Source organism: Aquarana catesbeiana, linkage group LG02 (assembly GCF_042186555.1).
Source record: "Aquarana catesbeiana isolate 2022-GZ linkage group LG02, ASM4218655v1, whole genome shotgun sequence".
In the NCBI taxonomy this organism is placed as follows: Eukaryota; Metazoa; Chordata; class Amphibia; order Anura; family Ranidae; genus Aquarana; species Aquarana catesbeiana.
In genome coordinates this window covers 140,228,977-140,253,913 of record NC_133325.1, presented here as the reverse complement: position 1 = coordinate 140,253,913, position 24,937 = coordinate 140,228,977, and the positions used below count along the sequence as shown (strand labels likewise).

The 24,937-nt window shown below is 40.4% G+C and overlaps 1 protein-coding gene across 1 annotated transcript; it reads left to right on the top strand.

Moving 5' to 3' along the window:
- Positions 1–1,299: 1,299 nt before the first annotated feature.
- LOC141127260 (keratin, type II cytoskeletal cochleal-like) lies at positions 1,300–14,377 on the top strand. The gene is made up of 9 exons (XM_073613540.1): positions 1,300–2,050; positions 2,142–2,362; positions 6,604–6,664; positions 6,826–6,921; positions 10,176–10,340; positions 12,735–12,860; positions 12,970–13,190; positions 13,594–13,628; positions 13,717–14,377. Exons 1-9 carry the CDS (start codon positions 1,403–1,405, stop codon positions 14,142–14,144), a joined length of 2,001 nt encoding a protein of 666 aa, XP_073469641.1. The 5' UTR covers positions 1,300–1,402; the 3' UTR covers positions 14,145–14,377.
- The last annotated feature ends 10,560 nt before the right edge of the window (positions 14,378–24,937 follow it).

The following is a 24,937-nucleotide window of genomic DNA, read 5'->3' as shown; positions in this document are numbered from 1 at the left end:
AAAATTTACCCTAACCTCCTTTTATGGTGACAACTCAAAATTTTGCATTCATTATCACTTTCTATCTCAGTGGTAATGGTTCAGAGGACAAATAGAGATGGGAAGTTTACCTAGCTACCTTGCTACTCTATTAAAAAATAAAAATGATTATGGGTATATTTACACTCTGAAGAGAATATGTAAGATATTTTTAAAGTCAATCTAAGAGCTGTTATTACAAGGTGTTGGCTATAATCAATGTTAGTACTAGAAACATCCTCTGATTCAGATTGCACTTTATTATCACAAAAGCAACATTTATAATATGTTCTCATTTGACAGCAACAGAAGGGTATGAGGTTGAGCCTTAAAATCAGGTAAGTCAAGACCTTAGTAAAAAGCGACACCAGAATTCATGAGTGCACAGAAGAAGCTTTTTTTTTCTGTAGTGTATGCTCTTTGGCAGGATTGGTCAAATTTTTAGAGTTCAGAGTCAAAGGTACATTCTGCGTTTGAACTGTAAACTTGTTTAAACATACTGTACAAATACTTTAAGTATATATTTTATATAATTTATTATATTTTCAGACTGAAAAAAAATACTAAAACAATAGAGTCGTATATTATGAAAATGTCATCTAACAAGTCAGCTAGATAACTGTTAATTCTAACCTGTTTTAATTTGTTTAGGTTTATTTTTATTCTTAGTCTGAAAAATGTTTCCTGTGCAAAATATAAAACAGGAAAATCTGCAACTCTAGGTGTTTTAGAATTATAGAAACACAATGTTTTGATTGTTCACTATGCATGCTTTTGTTAATGTAATTTTTTTATCTTGTATCTTGCAAGGTTTCTTGTTTATATTCATTTAGATTTCTAATTCTAAAGATACTGTTACACCATTAGTGTTTTAATCACAGCGTAATTTGCATATTAATGTGCTGGCACAGAAGAAAGTATGCATTTGGATGACATAGTTAGGTGGGACATGAATAAAATTTATGCTTGTTCTGCACATTGATTACAAAATAAAAAAACCAGTAGCCTGGAGAGCTTTTCTGGAATAGGTTCGCTAATTAATAGATAAAAGGATTTCATAACCCTAGAGCAATGAAGTGAAGTAATATCTCATACCATCATTTTTTTTTCTTGCGCTTCATTGAGAGGTGTGTCTAAATTTATCAATCCACTAAACAGCTAAATAAATGTTGTGCTGCCAGGCATGCCAAACTTGCCAAGCCCAGGATTACTGTAAATTGATCTTCTGGTTCCCAAGGCAGCCAAGCCCACTTATCAAAAGATATAAAAGGTGTCAGAAAGACTTTTGGGCTCAGAGGGGCTTAGACTTCTTCCCTCTGCTTTTTTGCTTCTGTGGTTCAACTTGTTAATTTCTTCCATAATCTGCCTCTCTACATTTGCTAAAATGAAGAGGGTCCAGTCAATGGGCAGTAAGTCTGTAACAGGCAGTAGAAACTTTTCATCTGCCTCACTTGGTGCTGGAGGTGGTGGTGGTGGTGGAGTTAGGTCCAGTTTCAGTTCATTCTCTGTGGCTAGAGGTGGTGGTGGTGGTGGTGGTGGTGGTGGTGGTAGTGGCTATGGCTATTCACATTCTGGAGGTGGTGGTGGTATGACTTCCAGAAGCTATTATAACCTTGGAGGGTCTAAGAAAATAGCAATGTTCCATGGTAACCGTGGAAGCAGTGGTGGCTTTGGGATTGGTGGTGCAGGAGGAGGTGGAGCAGGCTTTGGAGCAGCTTTTGGTGGAGGAGCAGGTGCAGGATTTGGGGGTGGAGCGGGGGCTGGTGGAGGTGGAGGAGGATTTGGTGGACCTGGAGGATTTGGTGGACCTGGAGGATTCGGTGGACCCGGAGGATATGGTGGAGGAGGCTTTCCTGACAGTGGCCACGATTTTCCTGTGTGCCCACCTGGTGGAATTCAACAAGTTACCATTAACCAGAGTCTTCTAGCACCACTTAACCTGGAAATTGACCCTCTTATTTCAAAAGTGAGAACAGAAGAAAGGGAGCAGATCAAGACTCTCAACAACAAGTTTGCATCTTTCATTGATAAGGTAAAAAATACATACAAGAATTGCTAATTACCCTGATGTATGTTTTAGTTTGTATGACATTGTTACCTTTAACTGTATGTTGGAATTTTAGGTCAGGTTTTTGGAGCAGCAAAATCAGGTCCTCAAAACAAAGTGGAGCTTCCTGCAGGAGTATGGCCAAAAAGGGGGCACAAAAAGAAGCAACATTGAGCCCCTTTTTGAGACTTACATCAATAACCTTAGGCGACAACTGGATGCAATAAATAATGACAGAAGCCGCCTGGAGGCAGAACTGAGAAGCAACCAAGACATGGTAGAAGATTTCAAAAACAAGTATGCTTTCTATTTTAGAAAATTGTCTGATTTATCATATTGAAACTATATCATGTTATCTCTCTATAGGGTTGATTTACTAAAGACAAATAGACTCTGCAAGGGAATTATCCCCAGTGCTTAGTGAATGAGGTGGAGCTCTGATGACTTCCATCAGCCAACCATGTGCAAGCAATAATGCTGTTTTTTTATTTTTCCTTGCACGTAATTGGATATTCGTTGCATAGTGAAGCTTCACCATATTAGCTAAGCTAAAGGAAAATGAAGAGTGCAATTTACCTTTCGTAAAACAACCCTTTGATTTTCTTGAGAACAGGGCTTTAGAATTGCTAAAATAACATATATTGTTTAGTGACTCAGGCTATTGTTGATAACTGGTTATAATTCCCATTTTTCTAAGGTCTTTGCTTTCCCATTTTTCTAAGGTCTTTGCTTTCTCTTCAAGGTAACAATATGCTTTTGTGCAATGGATTCAAAATTGTATGAATTTGGTCTGTTACATAAACTATTGTATTATATAATTATATAAGTAATATAAGATCAGTTTAGAGAATATCTTTTTTAGAATACTAGCTACTGTTTTTATAGTACATAAAGTTACATGTATATGGTCAAAACAGTTAGCTTTTATCCCCCTCTGCAATCAAACAATAGCTGTAAAATAACTGTAACGATAGAGCTTACTTATGCATATATAAAAACTTCAGACTGATGGATCGTATGTGTTTTTTGTGCTTGTACCAGGGCTGCTGGAAACATTTATCAGTGATGTCACTGTTGCCCTGGAGCAAGCATACTTAATCACTTCAATACAGGGCATTTTCACCCCCTTCCTGCCCAGGCCAATTTTCAGTTTTCAGCGCTGTTGCACTTTAAATGACAATTGCGCAGTCATTCAACACTGTGCCCAAATGTATCATTCTTTTCCCCACAAATAGAGCTTTCTTTTGGTGGTATTTAATCCCCTCTGCGATTTTTATTTCTTGCGCTATAAACAAAAGAAGAGTGACAAGTTTGAAAAAAACACAATATTTTTTACTTTTTGCTATAATAAATATCCCAATTTAAAAAAAAATAAATAAAATGTTTTCCTCAGTTTTTTTCCTCATGTATTCTTCTACATATTTTTGGTAAAAAAAATTGCGATAAGCTTATATTGATTGGTTTGCACAAAAGTTATAGCGTCTACAAAATAGAGAATAGATTTATGGCATTTTTTGTTTTTACTAGTAATGGCAGCAATCTGCGATTTTTATCATGACTGTGACATTGCGGCAGACATATTGGACACTTTTGACACTATTTTGGGACCATTCGCATTTATACAGCGATCAGTGCTATAAAAATGCACTGATTACTGTATAAATGTCACTGGCAGGGAAGGGGTTAACACTAGGGGGCGATCAAGGGGTTAAATGTGTTACCTAGGGAGTGATTCTAACTGTAGGGGGAGGGGACTCACAAGGGGAGGAGACTGATCGGTGTTCCTCTGTACTGGGAACACATGATCGGTCTCCTCTCCCCTGACAAGACGTGGATCTGTGTGTTTACACACACAGATCCATGTCCCTCCTCTGTATTACTGGCAATCGCGGGTGCCCGCGGACATCGCGGCCGCCGGGCGCGCTCACCAGCTCCCGAGTGACGCAGCGCGCACACGCCCCCTGGATGGCCAGGAAGCCAAGGATGTCATATGACGCTCGCCCAGGATGGGAGATCCCTCCTTCAGACGTCATTTGACTATGGGCGGTGAAGGAAGTGGTTAATAATTGTATAATTGTAAATAACGTTTGTAAAGCAAATGAGATGGATGTTCACTAGGATATAACTGATGTGTTAACTGCATAAAAATGATTTCATGTACTGTACATGTCCTAGAAGTTAAACCCCCATAGCTTTATTAAAAATAGTGTGTTAGATTCAGGGTAAAGTGCAATTAGCAGATATCCATAGCAGTCGGTGAGATCTCTGTTTAATTGAATCAAAACAGATATCTATATTTAAAAAATGCAATAAAATCTGCACAGCCTTATCAAAGTAGTCTTGATGTACTCATAGTAAAACCAGAAGTTGTGTCACATTCCATAGTAATCAGTTGCCTTTATTTTGCAAAGAAGCATTGGCTGACAAAGGTTGAAATGGCCAGATGCGAAGTAATAGGATTTTTGGTCTAGATATTGCGGTTGATTTATTAAAGGCAAAAAGGCCGTTCACTTTGCAAGGGAATTTTCCCTTAGCTCACAGATTGAGGTGAAGCTCAGCTGACTTCCATCATCCAACAGTGTGTGAGCAAAAATACAGTTTTTTATTATTTTCTTTGTAGGTGATTGGATATTATTTGCAAAGTGAGTTTTAACAACATTCACTAAGCTAAAGGAAATGGCAGAGTAAAACTTCCTTAGCAACCGTCTATTTGCCTTTAGTAAATCAACCTCATTATTTTATGTGTTCTACAGTACTGTATAGAAGTTGAAAAACTTCCATACTTATTTAAAGGAGTGTTCCAGGAATTATCTCTGGAAAGGACAGCAAAAGCCAAGAGCCACTTATCTCCATGCTGTTCTTTCTGAGATACAGCTCTTTGAAAACCAGGACCAGAGTACAAAGGTACAGTTAGCTCAATGCTTGTGGTCCGCGCTCTCTCTTTATCTGGTGCCTGCTGTTTTCTGAATAGTATTAGGCACTGAAGAAGTTACCCCATAGACTACTACTGCATGACCTATTTCAAGACCAGAAGTAGAAAGCACACACACGGGAAGCAATGAGCTAATGGTACCACTGCACTCTGGTCCCAGTTCTTGGAGTTGTGGTGGAGCTGTTGTGGTTATGTACTAAAACTGAAGGGTGCAAAATCGGGTGCAGCTCTGCATAGGATCAGCCTCCAGGTTTTATTGCCAAAGCTTAATTGAACAAGCTGAGGTTAGAAGCTGATTGGCCACCATGCACAGCTGAACCAGAATCTGAGCGCACTAATTTTAGTAAATCTCTCTATGTATCTTGAACAGACAGCACGGAGGCAACTTAATCAACCTTTTATACTTATCTCCCACTTGCCACTCTTTTTTTCAGATAGAATTCCTGCCGCTATCCTTAAACATGCCTATAGATTAGCAACATGTTTGCCATTTAATTACTGAAGACCACTGATTATTATTGTAACACTGAGCTTATTTTATAGCAAAGAACAGTAATGGTGTGTGGTAAGCCATTTTAACCTAAGGGGTATAGCACAGAGTTGTGTTTTTGTAAAAGTCACAATTTTTTTTACCAGGTTGGAAAATAAGCCCTTAGAAAACGTACTTTGCTATTTCAAATTATAAGAGGCTCTGTGCAATTCCACAGCTTTGATCATTCTCATCCAGAGTAATTTCCTTTCCTATACCTTAATGCTTTTGTGTCTTCTACAGGTTAAAGTGTTATATTTTGTAGCTTATCAGCCCTTAGTTGTGGTGTCTGCATTCTTTTTTTTCCCAAGTTTTTTTTTTTTTTGCCCAATGACTTGGCCATTAACACGCTTACAGATCTAGGATGACAAAGCCCACCCTACTGTATCCGGACAATGGAAACAGAATGGAATTAAGAACTCCACCCCTCTCCTCTTCTTTGTAACATAGATGGGTGTGGTCCTGTAGCCCTCAGAGATAGCTAAGAACATTGGGGTTGATTTACTAAAACTGAAGAGTGCAAAATCTGGTGCTGCTCTGCATGGAAGCTTCCAATTTTTTTTTTTGTCAAAGCTTAATTGAACAAGCTGAAGTTAGAAGCTGATTGGCTACCATGCACAGCTGCACCTGATTTTGCACTCTCCAGTTTTATTAAATCAACCCCAATGTAACTAAGGCTGGCCATACACCTATAGATTATCTTCAGATTTTCTATGGTTAGATGGAAAAAGTGGGAGATTCCTCCATCCACACAGTTTAGCGAACATGGAGAAATCTGTTGCACATTTTCTATCTAACCATAGAAAATCTGCAGATAATCTATAGGTGTATGGCCAGCTTTAGTCAGCATGGGCAGAGAGCACAGGAAATTATCAGCTCACAAGATTTCTAGTAAGATCAACAGGAAATTTTAGCACTTATCAAACAAATATCACGAAAAGCTTTCAATGGTTTATTTACCAGACCAAAAGAGACCAAGTAAAAGAAGTTCACAGTTAGGGTTTACATACCCTTTAAGGACTTTTGCTACTTTACAATCTATTTTGTACATTTTAATTATGTCATACTTTCTGATAGGTATGAAGATGAAATAAACAAACGCACAAGTGCAGAGAATGAATTTGTGGTATTAAAGAAGGTGAGTAATGCTAAGTTAGTAAAAAGATTATTGAAGAATAATACTGACACTTGCAAATATTACTTTATTTATTGTAGATCATAATAGCAATGCTATATGCCATGAAGATCATGTTGTAGAAACTATCTGTACAATGTCCTAATAAATTGACTCTTCTATAGGATGTGGATGCGGCATACATGAACAAAGTGGAGTTGGAGTGTAAAGTGGATCAGTTAACTGATGAGATTAACTTCCTGAGAACCCTTTATGAAATGGTACAGTTGTCCAACGTCTCCCATGAACTACCTTGTGCTTTATCCATATACAGTAATATACGCTTCTTTGTTATAAATGATACAAAGATCACAGCTAGTTGAACATTTTGTGCAGGGTATCACCTGCATCTTAATCAGCTGAGAGAATGACACACCCAGTTTAGGTATAAACATCTAGTAATTATTACTGTCCTCTAACAGAGCATGTTAAATGTGTGTTCAATAAGATGTAGTTATAGATGAATCATTACAGAGAACTGGTTACCAGTCTGCAAGCTTTTACAAGCTTCATGCACCCATGACCTCCAGGCAAACAGCTAACTACACAGATAAAACTCATACAGTAGATGTAAGCTGTTTTACTTGCTAAAGGATTTGTCCATTCAGTTCTGAGATTTACACAGCTTTGTCACACAGGACAGCCTAGTCAGACAGGGCAGGACACCTGATTATTTTTTTGCTGTCAGAAAGTAACAATTACCAGTCTTGTTTTTCCCCCAGCCTGTCAGTGGATAGGGAAAGGAAAAGCTCATATCTCTGTTATTCTGCTCTCTCCCCCTATCAGCATGCTCCTGGTTAGCACATAAGCACTACGTCACAGTTGATTGGCTCCTTGTGCTGCTTCTCTCTCCAGTGTGAGCTAAGTTTTACAGTGGTCTGCAAAAAACCGATAGCAAGTAAAATCTATTGATTGCATTAATGTGTGCTTTTTATATATGCCTGAAGTTCTTCTTGAAAGTTAAACTCCAGGCAGTTAAAACACAGCTAGAATACATATACACTATATTACCAAAAGTATGGGGACACCTGCCTTTACACACACATGAACTTTAATGGCATCCTAGTCTTAGTCTGTAGGGTTCAATATTGAGTTGGCCCAGTCAAATTCCTCCACCCCAAACTCGTTCATCCATGTCTTTATAGACCCTGTTTGTGCACTGATGGGCAGTCATGTTGGGACAGGAAGGAGGAATCCCCAAAGCATGAAATTGTCCAAAAGTCTTGGTATACTGACGCCTTAAGTGTTCTCTTGACTGGAACTAAGGGGCCAAGCCCAATCCCTGAAAAACATCCCCACACCATAATCCCCCCCACCAACCAAATGATTTGGAAGGGTGGCCCAATACTTTTGGCAATTTACTGTAGTGTGGATGAGCGAGTTTGGGGTGGAGGAACTTGACTGGCCAGCACAGAGTCCTGACCTCAACCCAATAGAACACCTTGATGAATGAGCAGAGACTGCGAGCCAGGCCTTCTTGTCCAACACCAGTGCCTGACCTCACAAATGCGCTTCTGGAAGAATGGTCAAACATTCCCATAGACACACTTCTAAACCTTGTGGACAGCCTTCCCAGAGGAGTTGAAGCTGTTATAGCTGCAAAGGGTGGGCCAACTCAATATTGAACCCTACGGACTAAGACTGGGATGCCATTAAAGTTCATGTGCATGTAAAGATAGGGATCCCAAAACTTTTGGTAATATAGTGTATGTATGTTACTGTAGAAGCCAAAAGATTTGTAATTCTGTTTAGCCTGCCATGTAATCTAGGCAACCTTGGCACATTACACAGCAAAGTCCTGCCAATCTTGTGACACCCCTGCAAACGACACTGCAGTTGATCAATACAACCTGACCTAAGACTCGTCAAAGCCTGTTGCTAAATAGTGAATAGGAAGTAGCTCATTAATTAGATGCCCCCCTTTTGCTCTCACCTCTTGCCTGGAGGCTCTCTGTGTTAGACTGAAAACACTGCAAAGCATTAGAGCTTGATTGGCTTAGGCCGGCCATACACGGAGCAAACTTCTTTCTTGCAACCACAGGTTGTGGGAAAGAAATTTTCTTGATTCCCCCATCAACACAGACAGTGTTGAAGCAGGAATCCCCCATGCCAGGCCATTGTCTTCTCCCAGCGGGGGCAGAAGACAGTGATTATCACTAGTGGCTATAGCAGCCACTTGCAATAATCGCAAGTGAATCCGGCAGGCTGATTGTACCCAAGTTGATCAATCGATCAATTTGGTACATTCAGCCTGCCCATTAACGATTTGAATCTCAGCCGCTTGCTGCTGAACCAGCCGAGATTCGAACCGTGTATGGCCAGCTTTACAGTTCCTTTATCTGATGAAGCTATGTAGAGATTTAGGTACATTTACCACCTGTACTGTATGTACAAAATATATTTTTAATGAATCCTAGGTTAAACAGTTATTTTTAGATCTGCCTGGAATTCAGCTTCAATTTTTTAGAGCGGACACAACGATACGCATCCACCTGTGAATCCAACTGCAGAATCCCACTGGATTCTTGCCGCAGCTGTCACTAAAATACCCTGTTAATGAATACCATGCCTTCACCAGACATAACCCTTATTATTCAGTCTTTCGTTAACAAATGAGCGCAACCACGCTGACCACCTTTGCAGCTCTCTACATAACATGAAAAAGCTGCAAATGAAGTCGGTGCTGGAAGACTTCCCTTCTGAAAATCACTGTGATTGTAGGTCTGGATAGAGGGAACATAGCTGTAATATGCCCAACAGCTCCCGCATACTGTAAATCCCAATCTGATTAAGGTCTAAGCCTAGGCTCACTAGTGCTGCTTCATAAACATGCATTTTCAGTGCATTTTATGTGCATTTTTAATGCTTTTTTTTGTAGGAGACTGGTTGTTAAGCACAAAACTATGCCAAAAAACACAACAAAATACATTTTCATGTGCTTCCATTGAAGTCTTTGGGGAAAAAAACACAGGATGCTGCACTAAAAGAAGCACCTACACCTTTTAAAAAATCACACTGCGCCATGTTTCATTGATGTGAACGGGCACCATAGGGATGTGATTTCCATTGTCATGCACTGCAGTGTGAGGACAGACGTAGGAGAAATTGCACTAGCGCAAATGGGGATTAGTGGGGGAGTATAACATATATGATTATTGGCCCTGGGGAAATTGCCTCACTTCTACTTTCAGCTTATTCTAACCCTGCTTACAGCTATAAGGCCAAAATGGATAATTTTCTAAATACTGTAGATAATTTAGTGTCAGCATGACTTTTTAAGATTTTGAGCTGTATGAACCTGGAGTGTATCAATATTATTCACTATGCCCCCAATATAAGTAAAATGTTATTCCTGTAACAAAATAGTCCTCCAGCTAAAGGAAACTGACATACATAAATGTATAGATGGTTTATATTGTAACCTTCTCCTTGATCTTTTGCTAAAGTTCCATGCACGCTTGTGTATCAATTTCAGGAACTGAATGAACTTCAAGGACAGATTGCAGATACCTCTGTCATCTTGTCTATGGACAACAACAGAAGTCTGGATCTCCAAGGGATCATTAATGAGGTTAAAGGTCAATATGAGGAGATTGCCCATAGGAGCAAACTTGAGGCTGAAAATGCTTATGCCATGAAGGTAGGTAAAAAACATGAACACCAGAATTACTCTAGGAGCTGCATGAATATCATTTGTACTGGCATCATCTAAGGTCTAATAATTAGTGCTCACAGTGTTCTGTAAAGTTGTGTTTGGTGGGCGGACATACTATAGAAAGAGAAAATCCTTCTTCATCTGTGGCTGAATTTCCTTACAGCAGACCAAAACAAAAAACCTCACTTTGTATCTGCTTGTATTGAGAAAAATTGTAAGTGTTAGAAGTTTAGCACTTTAGTTATACTAGCAGAACGATTTTGGGTGTGGAGTAATAATTGAAGATGGTACATCTGCTCTTTTTCCTGTAAGAAAGAAACGAAACTGCTACCAAACTTGTACCTTTGATAGGAGCCTCTGGCCATATGACTGGGCTTGAAGAGATGTCTGGGGACATTAGTTCACAGCACGTATGTCACCAATTTGCATAGTGATTACAAAGTTGCGGGAACATTGTCATATAATCTCCATAATAGACCTACAAACAAATATTTTTTCAGGTTGATAAAGTTGTGGCAAATCTGTCTGTCTTAGTTTATCTCCAATACATGGTGAATTGATTGGACTAATAGTTTACTCAAGAAAGATAAGGTTGTATGTGCTTTCTTTTAAGTGGACCTTGCTTCAGAAAAATTGTGTGGCTCCACTGTAACATATTAACCAGTTCCCGCCTGGCCTATATTCAAATTACGGCTGGGCGGGCCATTCGTTATTCCGGGGGGGGCGTCATATGATATCCTCTCAATACACATCTTGTGTGCCGTGCTGCGGCGCGATCTGTCACTGGTGACATGTCATTATTCTGGGCTGCTGCCGGTACCATGTGATCGCTGTGACCCATCACAGCAGATCACATGACAATTGTAAACAATGAATGGCTTTGATTTATGCCATCCATTGTGTACAATTGTGTTGCTAGATGTTATTGATCACATGGTACAGACAGGGCCAATCACAGCCCATCTGTACCATGTTGATTAGCTGTGGCCAATCACAGCTAATCACAGCAATACACACTGAATGAATCTGTTTCATTCAGTAAAAACGGTTGCTTAAAGTACAGCTTTTTTTTTTTACCGAGTTAAATACAACCCATTAATTGCAATGTGCCGATGCAAACAAATGCTGCGCATTCTTCAGTAAAAAAAAACAAATCACTTTTGGTCAGTAATTTACACCTCATGCACGATTGCAAGCAAAATGTGTGCAAATGTCCATTTACATATTGTGAATAGCAAAAAATGCGAGAATAAGTTTTTGTGCATGTGCACGAATTAGCACGAAATTGCGCGAATGCATGTGCGCGAAATTGCACACAAATACATACAAGAAAAAAAGTCTGAAAAATTAGATGCTCAAACAGGAGTATCGTGTGCAAGAGGCCTAAAAAAAAAATTCTGATCACTTCCCCAGAGTAGTACAGTGTTACTATGGCCACAGTGTGTTAAAAAAATTGTAAAGAAAAAAAATTAATAAAGAAAGATAAAAAATTATTATTGATTATTGATCACCGCCACACCAGTTATATGATGACGCTGTACTGCACTAGTGACAGTATGTAGAAAAACGAATTGATAAAAACAATTTTTTTTATATTTCTTGACTTCTATATTTCTTGATAAATCTGACAAAAAATTACAACTTCAAAAAATTCGCCATGCCTCTTACTATATACCTTGGAATGCCTGCTTTCCAAAAAGGGGTCATTTGAGGTTTATTTGTACTGTCCTGTCCTGGCGTTTTCAGGCCTCCAGAAATGAGACACTGTCAGTACATCAAGATTTATCAGCTTTCAGATATATACCATTGTTTGTGAACTTTCCTACAGACTAAATAATGTACACAGATTTGGTTTATTTTCTCCAAAGAAATGTAGCAGAATACAGTTTGGCCTACATTTATGAAGAAAGATTATTAATTTGCAAAATTGTATAACAGAAATGAAGAAAAATGCAGTTTTTTTTTTTGTCAACATTTTTAGACTGTTTTTATTTATTTAGCAAAAAATAAAAATCCCAGCGGTGATTAAATACCATCAAAAGAAAGCTCTATTTATGTGAAAAAAAAAACGATAAAAATTTCATATGGGTACAGTGTTGCTTGATTGAGTAATTGTTATTCAAAATGCGACAGCACTGAAAGCTGAAAATGTGCCTGGGCAGGAAGGGGGTAAAAGTGCATGGTATTGATTGGTTAAATTTAACTTTACAGTGTGGGAGAATATAAGGGGGGACTTAATGAGTTAGTAATGGGTAAAACATGTTTTTTGAAGATATTTTGTCTTGGGCACTTTCACAAATTATGTTTATTTTTGTAGGCATTGTTGCTTTTGTATATGTGTGGTGTATCTAACCATATTTTCCACATGTTTTTGTTCAGTTCCAGCAGCTAAAAGAAACTGCAGGACAACATGGCACTAGCCTAAAATCCAGTAAGACAGAGATAGCTGAGCTGACCCGAGCAATCCAGAGACTAAAAGCTGAAATTGAAAACTTGAAGAAACAGGTGAGCTATCACATAAATTACTTTGGTGAACCATTCACGAATCAGTCACTCAGAATAGCTTACCCACATGTTATACTTTATAATTGATTGATCACTCTGCTTTTGCTAGTGTGCCAGTCTGCAGACAAGTATCTCAGAAGCTGAAGAGCGAGGAGAGCATGCTGTAGCAGATGCCCAAAAGAAGCTTGATGAGCTCAATGCTGCACTCAAAAAGGCAAAGGAAGACCTGGCAAAGCAGTTGCGTGACTACCAAGAACTGATGAATGTGAAGCTGGCCCTGGATGTTGAGATTGCCACCTACAGAAAATTGCTGGAAGGAGAGGAGTGCAGGTGAGTTCTAGTTAAAAACCCTCAAAGGGATGACACAAATTGGAGAATTCCCCTCTGCAGCAGCATTAGTTGCAACAGAAATATGGGCTATTAATGAATATTTTTTGATGTCCCTCCACTTAATTAGGCATTGCTACCAGTACTAAAACTGTGTAGGTTTGATCAGCTAGCGATTTATGATAATGCTATGTTTGTAGTCTTTACTTACACCCCAAAACAAATTGAAACTATTAGAAATGAAAAAAAAAACACATTTTGTGTCTTTAAGATGGCCTATATTCTGAGAATCTATAATGTTTTGGAGTTGTATATATATATATATATATATATATATATATATATATATTGTGTTCCCATTTCATAGCTACTTATAACTACATTTCTTGTCCCTGTTAAATTACAGGATGTCTGGAGAGATTGTGAATCCTGTTAATATTTGTAAGTATACAGAAATTGATTTCTAAAAGTTTTTTTAAACAGCAGTGCTTGAAAATATCCCCTAAAATGCTAATACCTCTCTCTACAGCTGTGGTGAGTGGCTCCACTTCATACAATATTGGAGGAGGAGGAGGAGGAGCAGGAGGAGGAATGGCCATGGGAGGCGGTGGTGGAGGTGGATATGGAGCTGGTGGTGGAGGTGGATATGGAGCTGGTGGTGGAGGTGGATATGGAGCTGGTGGTGGAGGCGGATATGGATCTGGTGGTGGAGGCGGATATGGATCTGGTGGTGGAGCTGGCGGTTCAGTATATGGTGCTGGAGGTTCAGGATATGGAGCAGGAAGTGGAGGATATGGATCAGGAGGTGGTGGATATGGAGGAGGTGCTTCAATGGGTTTTGGAAGCAGTGGAGGAGACTACAGTGCTGGAGGTGGCAGTTTCAGCTCTGGAAGTAGACAAGGCATGACCATCATCTCAAAAACGTCTACTGGATCTTCAAACAGAATATCATACTAAACGCAGCTTAAGCTAAATATCTTCAACACATGTTTCTTTCCTATCTGATAAAATAGCGACTTCTTCCATAATTCACCACCCTCAAACCACAGATCTACACAATCATATATGGTAACAGCAATAAACCTTTCAAAAATGGTTTCCAGGTTCCAGATTCCATTATGTTAAGCCGAAGTTGAATCTCATACTTTATGTGTTACGACACTGAATAAAGTTCTTACATTATATTCTAACTGCGTAATCCTTCTTCCACCATCACTGTATCTGAACACTTGTCAGGGTTCTGATAAAGTCTTATGAACATATAGACATTCACAAAAAGAAGAAGACCAGCTGGACCCCCCTGTGCATATTCTGCCCACAGGAAGGGAGCGATGAAAAATACCTAAGATGTCACCCTACCACATATTTTTGTAGAAGAATTCAAGTTATTACTACATGCCTACAATACTTCCATATAGCTCCAGTGCAAAAACAGGTGTTGTGTGAAAGTGTATCCTCCCTGCCCTGTCTGGTATAACAGGTGAAAGAGACAAACATACCACACCTCCTTCAAAATGAACTAATGTATTCAGCGGATAATGACCAAATTTCATAATACCATAGAGTTAAAACGAATAAACCAGATATTGTTTGTTATCTTTATAACCTGCAAAGGTGCATCCACATTAGCAAAAAACAGATAACGGTCGTTTGAAGTCATTAAGTAATGGAAATCACACCACTGATGCATGAATAATAATAATTCCCTATGTTCCAGTATACATAACATTACATTAATATGGGAATTTGTATTTTAGCCATGAAAACTACATGTACTTTTCTCTGAATTGCTTACATCATGTCTACATTTCCATTTCTCTAGCAAGTTTTGTAAATCTAGAGCTAGCCATGAATATTCATAGATAATTGGCTCCATTCTGAATGGTAAAGACAATGAAATAATATTGAATGTTTTTCTACATGTGTATAGTGAAAGTTCTGCTTATATCACTGTACCATTTTTAAGAAAAATATACTCAGTCTGTAAAAAAATGTTATTACCTTTGGACGTTGTTTAAACTTCTGAACTGTCTGTGCTGTTGTCTAATAAACTGCATTATTAACTCAAATTCAGTATGGTTTGATTATTAGTTGTTTTCCCCTTATATTTGTATTTCTGGCCAATAATAATACAAATGCAACATGTGTGTTACCTAGGTTATGTAGACTGTGGTCGAGATGGGGGTAGGGCAGATGATAAAAAAAATGGAATAATAACATCAAATGGTTTAATGAGCCTCAGTTTCAGCTTTAATTGCCAAATATAGTTACATAATAAACACTAAAGATTCACCTTGCTTTTGAGACTTCAAACCTGGAGAAGGCATGGCTCTGGGAGGCAAAATGTCAAATGATATCTTACTTTAGCACATTTTATTTCTGTATAAGTGTGATTTTAACATAAAACTCATTTTCCATTACTTTAAATGTTCTACATCAGGGGTAGGCGACCTCGGCCCTCCAGCTGTGGTGAAACTAAAATTCCCATGAGACATCGCAAGACCCTGACAATCATAGGCATGACTCCTAGAGGCAGAGGCATGATGGGATTTGTAGTTTCACCACAGCTGGAGGGCCGAAGTTGCCTACCCCTGTTCTACATGATACTCTCAAGCCACATTAAATTGCATAAGCCATCAATAATAATGTAAAGGAACACTCAGTTGATCCTTGCCACAACAGCACTTCCTTAGACTTCTTACATTGTTTTCTTCATCATTGATGGCAAGAATAGGCATTGGTGTCCTTGGCTACACTCACCACTGTGTGCCAAAGTCACCATACATTCAACTACAAACAGGACACGTGCAGAAGGTCTTTTTAAAGAATAAATAACAACAAAAATTTTTTGAGATTTGCATAGAATGGTGAGGAGTTAAAGCCAATGTCACATGCAATAAATGTGTGGGTAAATCTAAAATTCTGTGTTGTCCCCAGCACTGGAATAGAGGGTAATCTTCTAAATGAGACACCTGTTCCCATGGCAACTGTCTAGAGAGGATTTCTATCACATTCAAAAGATGTGTTCTCACTTCCTGTTGAGGCTACAGAACAGGGAGTGAAGGGAAATCTCCCTAGAGTGTGGAGGAACAGAGAGGGCGACCAGATCATTGTGGAGGAAGAGAGCCGGCTTGTTCACAGAGTGAACCGCCATCCTGACCCCACACCTGTGACAGACAGAACGCCGGTCCAATGCCATGGCGCGTTCTGTCTGTCACAGGTATGGGGTCAGGAGGGCGGGGCTGTGTGTGACCAACGGTGCGCGGACTGCAAATGTAATGTAAGCTGATACAGTGGGCAAACCCCACTCTGCGAACAAGCCGGCTCTCTTCCTCCACAATGATGCGGTCGCCCTCTCTGTTCCTCCACACTCTAGGGAGATTTTTGTGTGACGGCGCGCGGACTGCAAATGTAATGTAAGCTGATACAGCTGGCAAACACTGCTCTGTGAACAAGCCGGCTCTCCTCCACACTATAATGATCCGGCCGTCCTCTCTGCATTGGTGAAACTGCACGATGGACACGGGTGAGGCTGTATTGATGGGCATTGGGTGATAAAGTTGTTGTTAATATTTATTTGTGTAACTTAATTCTGCATAAAACATTTAAGTGTCATTTCATGAGAATTTTTTGAGGTCGTGTATAGGGGCGGGGTTAGGGACGGGGCATGGTTGGGGTTAGGTGGGGCAACTGGTGGCGAGTAACCCTTAAGGCCTGGCTAGTAGCTCAGGACTTGAAATTTTGAGCCCTGTTGTACAGGATTGTGATAAGACAGACAAACAAACACTCATACACTCATAAAAATATATATAAAACCACTGCTCTACCCCTTCCCATAGTGGCAGTAGCTATTAATGCTGATATTCAGGCAAATATAAGACACACATTATAACTTAAAGTGGTAGTAAACTGGGGAAAAAAAGAAAAGCTTTTTTCCTGCAAGGCAATGCCATAATGTGCATACTACCACATAATGAATCGCTTACCTTAAAATAAAGCCCTCCAGTGATGTGTTGTCACCGCTGACAGGGCTTCCATCTTCACCTGGTTTTCCTTCTGGGTTCACGTGTTCCAGCTTCCTGACTGGCTGAGCCGCGATGATGTCATCATGGGTATGCCGTGGGTATGCCGGGATGAGGTCATTGTGGGTATGCTGTGGGTATGCCATGGGTATGCCGTGATGACGTAATTGTGGGTATGCCGTGGGTATGCCGCGATGACGTCATCGTGGGTATGCTGTGGGTATGCCGCAATGACGTCATTGTGGGTATACCGTGGGTATGCCGTGATGATGTCATAATGGGTATGCCGCAATGACACCATCATGGGTATGCCGTTCCTTCAGGGCGCATGAGCCTGTGATGTCACCGGCATCTACAGAAGTAAATATCTCCAAAACATTCAGGAGATATTTACAGTAACTACAGGTAAGTTTTACAGGCTTACCTGTAGGTAAAAGTTAAACAGAAGACTTTACTACCATTTTAATGTTGCTATGCATTCATTAAAAATCATTGAATGAATTATTTTTAAATGCAGAAAGTGTAACTACTTCATTCTGACCTGCTATCAGCCTCTTGCAGTTCTCTGTACAGCAGATCTCAGACTGGGAAAGGGAGTAGAAAGGGAGCCAGTCAGCTGTGTTGTAGTGGTCATGTGCTAACAATAAGCATGCAATTAGAGGGAGAAAGCAGAATGACAGAGATATCAGCTCATCAGTCTGCTGCTTTTCCTTTCACTGTCCTGTCATGGGCCTGAAAGACTTGAAAGGATTACCTAAGTAAGCTCAAAGATGTGGGTGGGCAGCATTAGCCACATTGTGCAAGCATGCACAACATACTTGCACGCTGTGCCACACTTGCCTTGGGGTGTGCTATTCTCCAGCGACGTGAGGTTTAAGCTCTCCAAATCCACTCTGTCACCCCCATGTTCTCTTGTTCTGGGTCTGGCATCTTCTTGCTTTAGAGAAAATAATGAAAGAAACTGCGCTAAAAACCAAGTACAAAAATAAAATACAGTGAAAAGCAGCAATCCTCACAAAAACATCAATTGTAAAAAAGCATAAAAAAATAAGAGGTTGCGCTAATGCTAGTGGAACACAATAAATAATTTACAGTGAAGAAAAAATTCATATGGGAATTATAAATAAATCAATGTGCAGAACTTTAGTAGTAAAGAAAAAAAGTCCATAAATTAAAACCTCAATTGAGTGTTATAAAAAGTCCAAAGAAAAAACCATCAATGAAGTGTTGTAAAGCGTCCAAATCACCAACAAAAAATAAAAATAAAAGTAAAAAAATCCAAGTGGTAAGCAATGAAGATCAGTGATAACGAGGAAGGGAAATTTCTAAATGTGAAATGTCTTGGATTTACCGACTCCGAACTTATACCCCTTTTGGGTTAAATGTTGACACTGACGTCAATGCGTTTATTAATAACTCTTAACGTATGTTGGCGTCAGTGTCTGGAGGGTCAGAGTGTAGATCACACATATGCACGATTTTCTTCTTTTTTATTTTATGGGCGCATCCAACAGTGCAGGACCCACCCATTATCAATAGGTCCTTTTTTCACGACCTCACGGGGTACTATAAATGCAGGAATTGCCAAGTCTGCTCCCATAATAGTGACAGAGGTAGGAAAATAAATCAATTTATGTCTACCAGTACCTCACGAGTCTATCAGGTTAAACCCTTTATAAGCTGTGCGTCCGAGGGGGTCATTTATCTTATCCAGTGCCCCTGCGGATTGCAATATGTGGGCAGGACCAAGAGGGCTCTCAAAATCAGACTGTCCGAGCACATTGGTAATATCCGCAGGGGTTTTGATAAGCACCCTGTGTCGAGACACTTCGACGAGGTACATGGTAGGGACCCCTCCAATACTCTGTACGTTGGGATTGACAAGTACAGACCACATTGGAGGGGGAGTTCTCTTGTAAGGGAAATTTCTAAATGTGAAATGTCTTGGATTTACCGACTCCGAACTTATACCCCTTTTGGGTTAAATGTTGACACTGACGTCAATGCGTTTATTAATAACTCTTAACGTATGTTGACGTCAGTGTCTGGAGGGTCAGAGTGTAGATCACACATATGCACGATTTTCTTCTTTTTTATTTTATGGTTTGTTGCGAATGCCCCTTTTTGCACATTATACGTCTATTGGCTGAAGTCCATTCCTAACTTTTTTTATTTTATTTTATTTTATTTTTCATCTTACTTCATTTCTAATCTTCTAATTTAAAGAAACATATTTTATATATATCTCTTGGTATTTTTGTTTTTGTTTACACCAGTGGGCTACAAACTGACATTTCCATTTAGAATATGGATTTTTGTTGCATTCTCTGACACACCCACTAGATGGCGCTATCCATTAGGTGTAGGTGGTTGGTGACTACAACTGTCACAATATTCCACTTCCGGTTTAAGAGCCCCGGTGTCTGGGGTGGAGAGGAACAGTTTTGGAGTTATTGGATTATGTTGGAGGTCCTGAGTGTTGGATCTTTGATGATCCCCTTTGCTCCAGTTCCTATCCACCTATCTGGAGTCAATTAACCTCATTTTTATTCATGTCGTTTTTATTTATTTTTTGTTTAAAGTCCAATTTTTTGTTTAAAGTCCAATTTTTTCTCCGATCATTAGGGAGAACGACATACGCCTTCTGGCGCTGTCGTTTGCAGAAGATGTGATTGGGTTGGAGGCCCTCACCGGCCCCCCACTAATCCCTCTTTTGGAGGCTCTTACTGGCCCCCTACCAATTCCCCTTCAATGTTATTAAGACTTCCGTTTGGCTCAATCCATTCAACCCAGATTGTTTGTTGTTGATTGGCGAGTCTATGGTGGTACGAATCGGAGGGATAGTTTATTTCAGTATGTTCTGTCCGTTTTGTGTGAAATTGTGCACATGTGTGTATATACATTGGTCATTAGGTTCATCCTGCACTAGGCACCTTGTTGGTTAACAGTTTAATGCACAAGGTTTTGTGAATATGTATTGATTTAGATCTGTGCTGTCTGGGCTGTGTGGTCTCCGCTGGTCGCTTGCACTGTGGAGCGCAATTCGAAACCGGAAGTGTATGCGGTGGTCCGTGCGGTCCATCGTGTATGGCGATCCATAGTGAGGCTTGGTCCGGCTCAGCACTACTTAAGTGGGGTGACGCAGTGCGCCGCCTGTGCCCCTGGAAGACGTGATGATGTCACGAAACGCGTAGGGCGGAGCCAGACGACGCGCTGACGTCACCCCCAAGCGAGTTGCTTCCCAGTAGGACGGGTTTGTCCGAGCTCCGGTGGCCACGGAGCCGGACTTAAGGCTGTTTATCCATCTGACACTTTGTAAGTGTATATCTGTTTTTTATCTATTTTAATAAAATGTAAAGTGGTTTTACACTATGTGAGCCCCTTTTTATTTTATGGTATCAATGCCCTGGGTTGTTGGAGTGGCTGCTGACGAGATGACCCCTGGTGGACACCGCTGCTAATCCCCATTCTGGCTTTAAAAGATCTTCTTGCTTTGCCCATTTGGCAGGCACTCATGATGATATGTCTCTACATGTGCGCTTCTCACTTGGCTTCATTTTCCCATAATGAGCTAGGACTGTACACTGTACTGCATGTGCACTGTGGTTAGTTAAAGGAGAAGTCCAGCCTGAGCTTTTTAGGCTGGGCTTCTCCTCCACGTCACAGGAGTGCAATTTGTTTTGCTCTCCTGTGACCCATTTTCAGCAGAGAGCGGTCTGAAGTCCGCTCTTCTCTGACGTCAGTGCAATCAGTCGAGGCAGCGTGTCACCCCGACTTCCCAAGTTTGGATTGGCCAGCTGCCTGGACTGATGGCAGTCTCAGCATCTCAGCGAGCCACTGAGAGCCTGAGACGGCTGCTCCCCTCCCTCCACAGCTCAGCGGTCCAATGAGCGTGCAGGATCAGAGCAGGAGAGATGCTGACTGACAGGCAGCAACTCTCTGCTCAGGTTGGGGAGAGAACCGAGCCATCACCGGTGTTCGGTGGCTCGGTTCTCAGTGCAGAGACGCCAGGGGACAGCTGCAGCATGGGTCTGATGATCCATCCACCTAGGTAAGTATGAATCTGAAAAAAAAAAAAAAAACATACTTCTCTTTTAACAGATTAAAATAATACTGGCAGACAGGTAAACAAGTCTACTGGTAGAAGTTTCTTTTACCAAAAGACTCTACCTGTTGTATACTAAAGGTTTAGTTCCACTTTACCTGTAGCCAGGGCTTTTTTTCTCAGAAAATAGGGGCAGGAACTCCTCCTTTCCGGGTCACCCCTGGACCCCGCCCCCTATCCACCTCCGAGCACCGTTCCTTGATTTAAACCCTTATACACCTCCCAGTACCACCCCTTTTAGAGAATTTAGAACCAAGTATTTTGTATAGAATTTGTTAATGATAACAAGAAAGGCAGTAAAAAAGATCTAGCAACAATAAACACTTAATGACAATAGATCCACCCCAGCAACAATGGACTCCCAACAGCCAGCATCAATAGACCCTCCAGCAACATTAGACCCCTCCCTCAACAGTAGATGCTTCCCACCAATGATTGACCACCTGCAACATAAGACTCACCCTCTGCAAAAATAGATCCCCCCAGCAACAATACATTCTCCAGCAGTCAGCAACAAAGTCCCCTCCCTCAACAGTAGATCCCTCCCAGCAACATTTGACCCCAGTAGCATAAGACCCACCCCCAGCAACAATAGATCCCCTACAAGCAAGAGAACAGCTCCCCTGTAGCAACAGACCCCCTTCCTCTGCAAAAATAGATCCCTTCCAGCAACAATAGATTCCCCAGCAGCCAGAATCAATAGACTCTCCAGCACACCCCAGCACCCCATGCTATTACATAAATTCAGTTCTGGATGTGCCGGAACTACGTTCCCCCACGTTCCTGCTGAAAAAAAGCCCTGCCTGTAGGAAAGAAAAATCATATCTTCTATTCTGCTAGACAAGGTTGTGCTGTGTCACAGAGCTAAATTTCAGGACTGGGTGGACAGAAATTCACATTTTTTACCAGGTAAAATAGCTTCTTATATGTCATATTGCATCTACGTGTAGAGCTGTTTGCCTGGAATTTCACTTTCTAGATGCTCTAGTGGATCTGTACAGGTAAAGGGCATATTCAGATTGACCTGGGAGAAGCCTTAAAATATAAATTCACCTTTCCAGAAAAAATAATAAATGCACATATCTTTTCAGAAAAAAAATGCGCATTTATTATTTTTTCCTGCAGGACCTGGAAAGCATTGCACCCTTGATCATTGGATCAGGGGTGCAATGTCGGGCTTCTGCAGACAAACCCTACAACATTCTGCTCATACCTTCATACATGTTGTCTGTTTGAAAGCTGCAGGGCTTGTGAATGAACTACAAGAGCGCACATAAGCACCCTCACAGTTCATTCAGAACTGCAAGCCATCAGCCACAGTAGATGATGGTACTTGTATTGCATTTATTCACAGGAAACTGTGTGAGTGAAACCCCGCATGGCCACAATCTATTCAAAAAGTGACAGCAGGAGTGGAGAGAGGATCCCCAACCAGCTGTCACACTGAGTGGGGGATTGAGGGAACTTGTGGCAGGAGTTGGAACATATAACATGTTCCACCCTAAATACTGGTGGAAGATGAAACATGTTCTAAAAGGTGAACTTTAACTTTGGCTCCTAGTGGAGTTTATGTGCCAGAAAAGGAAAGAGCACATGAGGATTTTGGAAGTTTTTTCCCCGCTATAATGTGTATAAGCATTGCCTGAATTCTTACAAATTTCTATATTTTACACTTCAGTAAGCTAACTTTTTGATACTTCACAGGATGCCTAGAAACACCTAACTGTTCCTATGACCCCCAGTGAATAAATAAGTACTGTCAATGATTTGGTGTTCTGGTTTGGCAAAGGATGTGCAATGCTTTAAAATATTACCTGGTTCGGCATTCACTTATAGTATTTCCATGTAACAAATCACATTTACCTAGAAGTCCTTTCACCTTTTAGAGATGATTTTTTTGCTATGCAATTTAGACACTCCTACGTAAAACACATAGTTAGAAAACTTTGCATAGCTACCACACCACACCTTTTGCATTAATTTCTGAAATTGTTTGTCACTGTTGCCCTGAAGTGTGTCATGTCTGTTTGATGAATTGGTTGTTATTTTAAGGAGTAGCTAAAATTGCAAGGGCATTCTATTGGGCTTCTAAATGCTAGAAGAAGCCAGGCACAATGTGCAGCATTAGTGGTAGCCTACCTGGCCTGCCAAAGGGAACTGGCTGCTGTGGGTTAGTGTGCCTTCTGCTGTGCTCTTTACTCATCTCACTCCTTATTGAATAAGCCCACATACATAATAATTCTTCTTCTACGCAAATACAAAAGCAAAAATGTATGTAAAAGGCATAGTACATTGTGTAAATTTGAATCAAAAATGGCTGACTCAAAGGGTAAGGATGACCTTTACAAATGGGTATATCCTCAGCATTAAACTCCCAAGGGGAGTTCTACTTTGAGACTTTATTTTATTATTTTCAGACTTTTAGACAAGTACCTGCATTGTAGGCTTTCAAATGGCGCGTACACACGATCGGACATTCCGACAACAAAATCCTGGATTTATTTCAGACGGATGTTGGCTCAAACTTGTCTTGCATACACACAGTCACACAAATGTTGTCGGAAATTCTGAACGTCAAGAACGCGGTGACGTACAACACATACGACGAGCCGAGAAAAATGAATGAAGTTCAATAGCCAGTGCGGCTCTTCTGCTTGATTCCGAGCATTGGTGGAATTTTGTGCGTCGGAATTGTGTACACATGATCGGAATTTCGGACAACAGATTTTGGTTGTAGGAAAATTTGAGAACCAGCTCTCAAATTTTTGTTGTCGGAAATTCCGACAAGAAATGTCCGATGGAGCTTACACAAGGTCGGAATTTCTGACAACAAGCTTACATCGAACACTTGTTGTCGGAAATTCTGACCGTGTGTACGCGGCATAAGTCTAGAAGGGAGAAACGTGCCAAGTATTATGCCCCGTACACGCGGTCGGATTTTCCGATGGAAAATGTCCGATCGGAGCGTGTTGTCGGAAATTCCGACCGTGTGTGGGCTCCATCGGACATTTTCCATCGGATTTTCCGACACACAAAGTTTGAGAGCAGGCTATAAAATTTTCCGACAACAAAATCCGTTGTCGGAATTTCCGATTGTGTGTACACAAATCCAACGCACAAAGTGCCACGCATGCTCAGAATAAATAAAGAGATGAAAGCTATTGGCAACTGCCCTGTTTATAGTCCCGACGTACGTGTTTTACGTCACCGCGTTCAGAATGATCGGATTTTCCGACAACTTTGTGTGACCGTGTGTATGCAAGACAAGTTTGAGCCAACATCCGTCGGAAAAAATCCTAGGATTTTGTTGTCGGAATGTCCGATCAATGTCCGACCGTGTGTATGGGGCATAAGACTAAAAATAAACCTAAACAAATTAAAACAGGTTAGAATTAACAGTTACGGTGTACGGGGCATTAGAATCTGATCTAAACTACAGGGCGGAAGTACAAGGAGAAACTGACCAAATTACATCTGAAATGCATACTGGGAAATTCAATAAGGCGTTTACAACGAAAAAAAGATACCAATAAGCGTATATTGACTGGTTTGCACAAAAGTTATAGCGTTTACAAACTATGGGATATTTTAATTTATTTATTTTTATTTTTTATTTTTTACTA

Excerpts from the sequence above, each read along its gene's own strand:
- LOC141127260 (XM_073613540.1), top strand. The coding sequence starts at position 1,403 with ATGAAGAGGGTCCAGTCAATGGGCAGTAAGTCTGTAACAGGCAGTAGA. Across the intron at positions 6,665-6,825 it reads AATTTGTGGTATTAAAGAAG|GATGTGGATGCGGCATACAT; the intron begins GTGAGTAATGCT and ends ACTCTTCTATAG. Across the intron at positions 13,629-13,716 it reads TGTGAATCCTGTTAATATTT|CTGTGGTGAGTGGCTCCACT; the intron begins GTAAGTATACAG and ends CTCTCTCTACAG.